Genomic DNA, 9,954 nt, shown 5'->3' on the forward strand with positions numbered 1-9,954 from the left:
GTCTGTTCCTTGAACTCTGAAGCATTTAAATGGGCTGCAATTTCTGAGGCTGTTAATAACTCTAATGAATTTATCATCTGCAGCAGAGGTAACTCTGGGTCTTCCTTTGGAGCCAGTTTCATGAGAGCCGTTTGATGGTTTTTGCGACTGCACTTTAAGAAACTTTCAAAGTTCTTGAAATTTTCCAGATTGACTGACCTTTGACTAGCTCATGAAGCTGGTTAAGGGAAAGCCAAGAGTGTGCAAAGCTGTCATCAAGGCAAAGGGTGGCTACTTTGAAGAATCTCAAATACAAAATATATTTTGATTTGTTTATTAATCTAGGCAAGTCAGTTAAAAACAAATTATTTTAATAAAAAATACCCTACCCCGGCCAAACCTGGACGACGCTGGGCCAATTGTGCTCCGCCCTATGGTACGCCCAATCACGGCCAGATGTGATTCAGCCTGGATTCGAACCAGGGAGTGTAGTGACGCCTCTTGCACTGAGATGCAGTGCCTTAGACCGCTGCGCCACTCGGGAGCCCCTCAGTTTAACACTTTTTTTGGGTTACTACATGATTCCATGTGTTATTTCATAGTTTGTCTTTGCTATTATTCTGCAATGTAGAAAATATTTTAAAAAATAAAGAAAAACCCAGGAATGAGTAGGTGTTCTAAAACTTTTGACTGAGATAGATAAAAACCTCCGGAGAGGCGCCAGGGTATGAGTTGCCGATCGCCATATGCAGCGGCTACATTCCCATTCATTGAAATGCATTCAAATTGCATGCACGTGCACACGTCCCTGACTCACTGGGCAAGATCAAGCGGATCACTTTTGTAAAGTCATRCTTGGTCACCACCTTTCAAAGTGTGTTGCATTATAAAATCTTGAAAAATGTTGCCCGAATACCACCGTACTGGGCATTCAGAAAGTATTCAGATCCCTTYACTTTTTCCKKATTTTGTTACAGCCTTATTCTAAAATGAATTAAACTATTTATTTRCCTCATCAATCTACACACAATACCCCATAATGTCAACATGACTCACGAGCATTATTTCAATATACAATACTCAAACTCCAACACATGACTTTGAATCCTCTACTTTCYCCACTAACATTTTTATTTCATAATATAGCTACAGTGTTTATAACATGACACCCAAGTTAAAAGGTTGTCACCCATTCTTCCTTCACCTCCACAAATATCTACCTATTATACCCATGATTATCATAATAATTTATTAACAGACATCCAGTGTTTATTACATGATACTCAAGGTTTATAAGATGTTACCAGGGTTACCCAGGGTTGAAGTGGTAAATCAACAGGTTAGGTAAACGCTGAGCKGTGATCCAGATGACCAGAGACAAGTTGTGTGGACGTTAATGCCAGAACCCCTGTCCTATTTGGGGGGGGCGGGTCCTATTCCCATAATAAAAAGCAGCAGAACTCACTTTAACAGGTATGTCGTCAGATTTGATGAGTGACCGAAACCTTTCCCATACTCAGAGCAGTGATTAGGCTTCTCTCTTGTGTGCGTAAGCTGGTGTCTATTTAGGGTTTGTAAAAGGGAAAAACTCATCCCACAAACAGTGCAGTGGTAAGGCTTATCTCCGGTGTGAGTTTGCTGGTGTACCTTCAGGGCTGCTACTCGACTGAAACCATTCCCACACTGAGAGCAGTGGAAAAGCTTATTTCCTGTGTGAGTGAACTGGTGTCTCGTTAGGTCTCCTGCCCGACTGAAACCCTTTCCACACTGAGAGCAGTGGTGATGCTTCTCTCCTGTGTGAATTAGCTGGTGTGTCTTRAGAGTTGATGAATGACTGAAACTCTTCCCACACTGAGAGCAGAGGAAAGGCTTCTTTCCTGTGTGAGTTATTTGGTGTCTATTTAAGTTCTGTGAAAGAGAAAAACTCTTCCCACAAACAGAGCAATGGAAAGGTTTCTCCCCCGTGTGAGTTCGCTGGTGTATTTTTAGTTTGCTTGGGGCGTCTGAAAACTCTTTCCACATTGACCACATGGGGTGTTCTTTCTTTTTTTTTGTCGGTTTCGATTTGAGGTGAGTTGGACAAATAAAACTGCCTTTGCAATCTGAACAGGGGTGGGGCCTACAAGTGTGCCTTCTCAACTCCTCTGGATCATAGAGCTAGTGAAGCAGTCCATGCAGTGATGATGTTTCTGTCTTGAGTTTCTCCGTCTGTGTTGTTTATGGTTTCCTGATGCTGTGGAACTGGCTCCTGTCTGAACCTGGGTTGGAGCTCTCTCCTGTGGGAATATGAACAGATATGGGTTAAGGCCTTTTTCTCACCAAGTCCATTTTTTGTCCAAATAATTCGGACCAAAAAGAAAAATATGAGCATGTCATGTTTATGATGCCTTTCACACCAATTGCGAAATATCGTCCTTCTGTAATCCGTCAATAATTTATTCGGACCCATGAGCACCAGGTCATTTCCATGTAAAAGGACCCAGGAGCACCAACATGTGAAGTTCATAGGAGCATGTCAAATTAGATGTCAAATGAAAAGTGGTCTACATTTTAGAAATTAAGACATAAATATTAACATTTTCCATGCTAAAAATGTGAAATAAGCAAAGACTTTCTGGTCAAACAGATGGTAAAGGGTTCTAGAAAACATTTACTAGAAAAAGTCTTACGGCATCAGAAATACATCAGAACACAATAATGAAGTAAAGACGCTAACTAATATTAGCACTTCTATTAGATTAGGATCAACTTCTCGGCCTTCCGTAACTTTAAGAAACATTGCCTTGTCTTGTAATTCTGTTACCAGAAACCCACATATCTTGAAGATATTGTCTAATTTCTCTCCTCAGGAGGATAATGAAAGTTCACAGAACTAACAAGTAAAAGGTAGAACTATCAAATAAATGTATGTTTAATGATTCAAAGAAAATTGATAGCAGTAAAGTGTTTAAAACTCGAAATTAACAAAATCAGTAACAGAATTTCTGAAAAATCGTTAACGTAATTGTAATTGGCTACAATGGATAATCATAGCAGTCACGAAACACAATTGGGTTCACAGGTTTGGACAGCCACGTAGAGTACAGTAAAGAAAAGTTAGAGTATAGTTCAGTAAAATATAGTTAAGTACAGTAGACGTTTATGATTCGTTCAGATTTGGTCCAGACCGGACCAACCAAATTTGGTCGTTTGGAGGCAGAGCTCATTAAAATAATAGCCAGTGTAGAATAATGCCCATATATGCAAAGGAGGATATTGCATATTTATACCTTTGTGTACCTATTTAGGATACATCACCATGAAGAGAATGACCTTCATATCCAAATTATATCCATCATTTCTGGTTAGTACAGATCAGGAATCCATGATAAAATTCCGTTACCACAATTCCGTTACCGGGTGTAAATCCACTCAATAACCAAACTATATTTTTTTCCAAAGTCAATGTGTCATGTCATAGCTGAGACCCCATGATTTCTACAGATGTTGTTGAATCTAAATTCAGAAGATATTTAAGAGTTTGGGGAAAACGTGGACACAAACTGGTTCCAAACTTTGCATCTGCACAGCTCTTCCAGTAAATGTATTTTCGTAAAAATATTCAGAGGAAATTGTTAAAAGTAGTCCTTGTGCATAGAGTTGTATGGTTTGTTAACTCTTGAAAAATCAATGCTTTTTGTTTGGCATATATTTTAGGTAAAACGTCTGTTATGGTGGAATTCCCCACTACAATATTATTTATCTTATACACAGTCCTTCCCCCCTGCATCAGCGTTTGTGACATTGAACAAATATTTAATTAAAGTGTAGGGAAAAACGCATCAGACTTGTGAATGGTTTTCAGAGTTGGGTCAACTCCGTTTCAATTCAGAAAGTAAACCAAATTCTAATTCCAATTCCAACATTTCCTCATGGAAAAGGATTGAAGAGAATTGGAATTTCAGTGTGATTCCTGAATTTACCCCAACTCTGATGGTTGTGTCAAATCAGAATCCATATTTTTCCAGAATATGTAACGCAGTTGTGTTGAAAAGGCCTTTAGAATCAGAAACAAAGCATTGAAGGGGCTTTAAAATACTTGTTTGATACAGCACAATAATAGGTTTTAGAATCCGCTGTGGCTCCAAGGCACCAACCTCTCTCTGTACTCCACACCTGAACTTACCTGGGTCAGTGATACTATCTACTTCCTCCTCTTCCTCTAGATCTGGAGCAGACACTTCCCTGTTCTCCTCTTCTTCTTCTTTGACTGCTCTCTCCTCCACCTCTTCTTCTTTGACTGTTCTCTCCTCTCTTGTTTCTTCTTCTTTGACTGTTCTCTCCTCCACTTCTTCTTCTTTGACTGCTCTCTCCACCTCTTCTTCTTTGACTGCCCTCTCCTCCACCTCTTCTTGGATTTCTGTCTCCTCTTCTTCCTCTTGACAATCACATGAGTTCCAGTGTTGACTGCAGTCTTCCAGCTTCACTGACACCATCTCTGGACCCTGCTGTGAACTTCTCTGGGCTGGAAGGCCACAGCCAGAACCCGGGGACTCCATGGACTTGGGTTCAGCCATGGCAGGTTAGAAGGTAGGTGGATCTGAAGGTGGTATAGTCATAAGAGGCAGATACAGTGGAGGGTGAGTTGCACATAGCTAGCTGAAACTATACTGAACAAAAATATAAAAACACAACATGCAACAATTTCAAAGTCAGGCCTAGTCAATCAGAATGAGTTTCCCCACAAAAGTTTTATTACAGACAGAAATACACCTCAGCACCCCCTTTCTCCCTCCTCAGGATGATCCCGCAGGTGAAGGTGTCAGTGATGTGGAGGTCTGGGTTGGCGTGGTTACACCTGGTCTGCTGGTTGGATGTACAACCAAATTCTCTAAACAAACTTCGAGGTGGCTTATGGTAGAGAAATTAACATTAATTATCTGGCAACAGCTCTGTTGGACATTTCTGCAGTCAGTATACCAATTGCACCCTCCCTCAAAACCTGAGACATCTGTGGCATAGTGTTGTATGACAAAACTGCACATTTTAGAGTGGCCTTTTATTGTTCCCAGCACAAGGTGCACCTGTGTAATGACCATGCTGTATAATCAGCTTCTTGATATGCCATACCTGTCAGGTGGATGGATTATTTTGGTAAATTAGAAATGCTCACTAAAAGGGATGTAAACAACTTTGTGCACAACATTTCAGAGAAATAAGCTTTTTGTGCCTATGGAACATTTCTGGGATCTTTTATTTCAGCTCATGAAAAGTTTTTCCCCTGTTTTTTTTCAAGGCTTTGGCTCTCTAAATCACAGTTTTTAACCCTTTACACTTGTGAGAATGGGCCTATAATGATAGGGCTAAACTGAAATGTTTCTTACATAAAAAAAATATTAACAGCATATTAAATGCATATGCATGAAAGGGAACACTTTGGAGATTATGGGAAAATGATTAGACTTAAATTGAGGACACAACAGTTGACCTGACAAGACTATATCCAAACATTACACTGTTGATTTTATGTGCATTTTACATTTACTTTGACACATTTGTTGATAACAAAATCTGAAAATACTCTGGATACATTCAGTAACATGATAAGAATATTCCTGGAATATGTGGGGTAGGTGCAACATAAGACAAAAAAAAATGGTTTTGAGTGAGAGGACTAACTGGAGTCTCCAAGTGGCCACACACCTCTCCAAAGCGTTCACAGTTCTTAAGTAACTTCAAATTAACTTTAATGACTCAAAGAAGAGTCTTAAAAAACATTTTTATTTTATATAGTTGCTCTCCTAGCTATGCCGTTGAGGAACTAGAGCAAGCACACTTGTAGTTGTTATGAACAAAATCCTGCATCCCCGCCATCACACAATTACTGTTGTTGTTTATGCCATCCAAACACGGCCCATTATAAACGGCAATCTGGGTCAAGCTTGTTCTATTGCCAATATAACTCGTTTTTATTAGTCCCTCAACGTCTCATCTTTCAAAATACATTGAGTCCTCTTACATTTTACAGCATTTCCCTCTCAAGACAGCAAAACATTTGCAAAAGTTACTCAATTAGCGGGAGAGATGGTGGCAACTTGTAGTACACGATGCTCAAGTTCAGAACAGCTGTCAGTCAAAACCCATACAGCGCTGTGAAGCGCAGAGCCTGAGCTCTGACATCATGTATAGCGTGTTAATGTACAGCCACTGGGTTCCAACTTAGCTTTATCCGTGCCCCAATCTGTCATTCAGAGTGTAAAGGTTACTAGAAAAACTAAATTGGACAATGCTTAAACCYCTTTTGAGGTCTGGGAAAAATAAAATACATTTAGATTTTTGGGTGTAGTTACACTTTAGTGCGCACCTTCCCTCCACTCTAATCACGTTTCCTCTGCCCATTTTTCCCATCTTTGGTCCCCTAATAAGTAGCATGCTACCTTTCCCTTTGTAGATGCCACAGGGTGGCTCTAGCCTACCCTGTGTGTGATATTGATGTAAGTGCCTTTTATCCATCTGGTCCCCTAATATAAGTCAGCATGCTACCTTTACCTTTGTAGATGCCACAGGGTGGCTCTATCCTACCCTATGTGTAAGTGCCGTTATTATATAGCCGGTATGTTAGAAGTATAAGCATATCGTGTATTGCTGCCCTGTCACTATAGTAACGTATTAAGAATTGTATTGGCCCTGTCCCTATAGTAACTTTAAGAATCCGTATTGTGCGCCCTGTCGCTATAGTAACTATTAAGAATCCGTATTGCTGCCTGTCGCTATAGTAACTATTAAGAATCTGTATTGCTGCCCTGTCGCTATAGTAACTATTAAGAATCCGTATTGCTGCCTTCGCCTATAGTAACTTAAGAATCCGTATTGCTGCGCGTGTCGCTATATGTAACTTTAAGAACTATTGCTGCCTGTCGCTATAGTAACTATTTAAGATCGTATTGCTGCCTGTCGCTATAGTAACTATTAAGAATCGTATTGCTGCCCTGTCGCATGACTATTAAGAATCTGTATTGCTGCCCTGTCGTATAGTAACTATTAAGAATCTGTATTGCTGCCCTGTCGCTATAGTAAGTTTAAGCATGTACAGTGCTTTCAGAAAGTATTCAACCCCTTGATGTTTCCCACATTATGTTGTTACAGCCTGGGTTACATTGAGATTTTGTGGTCACTGGCCTACAAACAATAGCCCATAATGTCAAGTGGAATTATGTTAGACATTTTCTGAAATGAATAAAAATTCAAAGGTGAAATGTTTTGAGTCAAGTATTCAACCCCTTTACGGCAAGCCTAAAAACGTTCAGCAGTAAAATGTCCTTAACAAGTCACATAATAATTTACATGGACTCTTTCTGTGTGCAATAATGGTTTTTAACATGATTTTTAATGACTACCTCATCTCTTACCCCACACCTACAATATCGTCTAAGATCGCGCTATTTCAAACACAGATTCAACCACACAATATCAGGGAGGTTTTCCAGTGCCTCGCAAAGAAGGGCACCATTGGTAGATGTGTACAAAAATATATAACAGACATTGAATATCCCTTGAGAAGGTGAAGTATTGACACCTTTGGATGGTGTATCAATACACCCAGTCACTACAAAGATACAGGCATCCTTCCTACTCAATGCGTGACTTTAAAAACATTAGGAGTTTAATGGCTGTGATAGGAGAAATGGATGGACCAACATTGTAGTTACTCCACAATACTAACCTAAGAGAAAAGTGAAAAGGAAGCCTGTACAGAATAAAAATATTAAAACATGAATCCTGTTTGCAATAAAGCACTGAAGTAAAACCGCAAAAAATGTAACAATATAAAATTAACTTTATGTCCCTGAATACGAAGCTGTATTGTTTGGGCAAATCAACACACTGAGTCACATTAAGCATTGTCGGCTTGCATCATGTTTTGTGGTATGCGTGTCACGGCAAGGACTAGGAGGTTTTAGATGAAAATAAATGGAAGTAGAGCCAAGCACAGGCAAAATCCTAGACGAAAACCTGGTTCAGTCGTGTTCAACAGACATTTTCATCAAACAAAGCCTACAAAACAAGGTCAAATACACTGGAATTGCTTATCAAGACGACATGAATGTTCCTAAGTAGCCTAGTTACAGTTTGACTTAATCAGCCTGAATATATGGCAAGACTTTGAAATCATGTTCTTCAGCAATAATCAACAACAACTGACAGAGCTTGGAAGAATTTTTAAAAGAAAAAAATTAGCAATATTGTACAATCCAGTGATGCTACACTCTTACCCCAGAAAGACTCGCAGCTGTAATCACCGCCAAAGATGACTATAATATGTATTGAATCAGGGGTGTGAATACTTATGTAAATGATACATTTCTGTATTTAATTTTCAATAAATTTGCTAACTTCTAAAAACACGCTTAAACTTGTATTGTGTGTAGATGAGTGAGAGAAACATCTGTAATCCATTTTGAATGCAGGCTGTAACAACAAAATCTGGAATAAGTCAAGGGGTATGAATACTTTCTGAAGGCTCTGTATCAGAGGCCTGCAACACCTGTTCTGGACAGCCCATCCACATGGTGTGCAGGCTCTTGTTCCATACCAGCACTAACACAGTGGGTTCAGCTAAATCAAATAATCATAATCCTCAATTTAMCCCTTATTACTTGACATTCGTATGGGTAGGAATATTTCCTAAAGGCACTGTAGCTATAGCTTATGGATATGTGTATTTTGTATAACCATGACCTGTTTGATACGCTAATGCCCTCCTTTGTTATGTTTAGTCCTGGAAGGCTCATGTGTAACTATATGTTAAGCCTAGTCATATGGCATTACTTCATGATTTATGCACCTTTGTTGATGTGTTCCTAATGCGTTTCTCTAGTCTCTCTTCTAGACCGCCACTTCCTACCTTACCGTCCTACCGGCCTTACAAGCCCCAACTCCAACCCTTCCCCCATATGCAACTGTGTTTATTATAAATACCCTAAACGTGGATTATTAACCTCCATCTCCTAAATGTGTTCTGACCCATGCTACAACACCCCGGAACTAGCATATACAGTCAACATAGTCCTTGATTTTTGAAATCGTCGCTACTGTAAGTAGTATAGCTAGTACTAACTAATTTGGGTGAGTCTACATTGGGGCTATTGAAGTGATGAGAAAAAAAGGTAATGTCGACTTCTAGCTAATCTCGGTTACCCAGAAGTAAATGATCGCTAAGCCTTAGGTGGTGGAAAATAGTTCAGGACTGTTGCTCCTCTTCATCACTGCTAGTAAACAAAACAAGCTAACGTTAGCTAGCTAACAGTAGATAGGTTGTTGGCCCTCAGTAGCTGTTAATCTTCCAATGAGGTTTTCACTGACGATTGATAATGGAACCCAGACTGTATTCACGCTCATAAATAGTTCAACAAATCATAAACTCACCTTTAAAAATAGTCCTTGTCGTCAGTTGTTTGGCTGAGTAAGGACATGCGACGAAAAGAAGCAGGAATGTAAACTTCCGCTCGCATTCTAAAAACGGAAGTTGCGTTATATTTGTGCTGCGGTCAGTTAGATACTGTAGGTATGTAGCCAGCAACTCAACGGCTTTCCAATAAGTCAAAAATATATAAGGCAGCTGAAAATTATATATTATTGATACTTCTTCCCTTCTGCCACTACCAAAACGCTAGAGAATTAAATAGTTCAACTCTATAAAAAAAAGGTCAGGACAGGCCAGTCACAGATAGCGCAAGCTAACAAAGTTAGCTAGCATCGTTAGCATTGGTGTGTGGATGTTTTGTTTGCAGCAGTGGTACTAACATCTGAATTATCGTACCATCATTTGTTAGACATCCAGGGTTTTTACCTGAAACTAAAGGAAGTATTACATGTTACCCAGGGTTGAAGTGATAATGGAGGGTAAGTAAATACTGAGTACTGATGACGAGTAGTGATCATGTTATCGCAAGAATCCCTGCTCTATTGTCACATAACAGTTGCGGTTGGTAAATG

The 9,954-nt window shown here is 39.5% G+C and overlaps 1 protein-coding gene across 2 annotated transcripts; it reads right to left on the reverse strand.

The window, feature by feature from the left end:
* Positions 1 to 356: 356 nt before the first annotated feature.
* LOC139024775 (zinc finger protein 239-like) lies at positions 357 to 9,487 on the reverse strand. 2 transcript variants are annotated; one of them, XM_070439707.1, is made up of 3 exons: positions 9,385 to 9,487; positions 4,145 to 4,558; positions 357 to 2,255 (listed from the first exon to the last, which is right to left on the reverse strand). In XM_070439707.1, the coding sequence occupies exon 3, from the start codon at positions 2,008 to 2,010 to the stop codon at positions 1,441 to 1,443; it is 570 nt and encodes a 189-aa protein (XP_070295808.1). In that variant the 5' UTR covers positions 2,011 to 2,255; positions 4,145 to 4,558; positions 9,385 to 9,487; the 3' UTR covers positions 357 to 1,440. Both variants share the same exon structure in this region, with proteins under 2 accessions (XP_070295808.1, XP_070295809.1).
* Positions 9,488 to 9,954: the final 467 nt, after the last annotated feature.

Source organism: Salvelinus sp. IW2-2015, unplaced genomic scaffold (assembly GCF_002910315.2).
Source record: "Salvelinus sp. IW2-2015 unplaced genomic scaffold, ASM291031v2 Un_scaffold1859, whole genome shotgun sequence".
Classification (NCBI taxonomy): Eukaryota; Metazoa; Chordata; class Actinopteri; order Salmoniformes; family Salmonidae; genus Salvelinus; species Salvelinus sp. IW2-2015.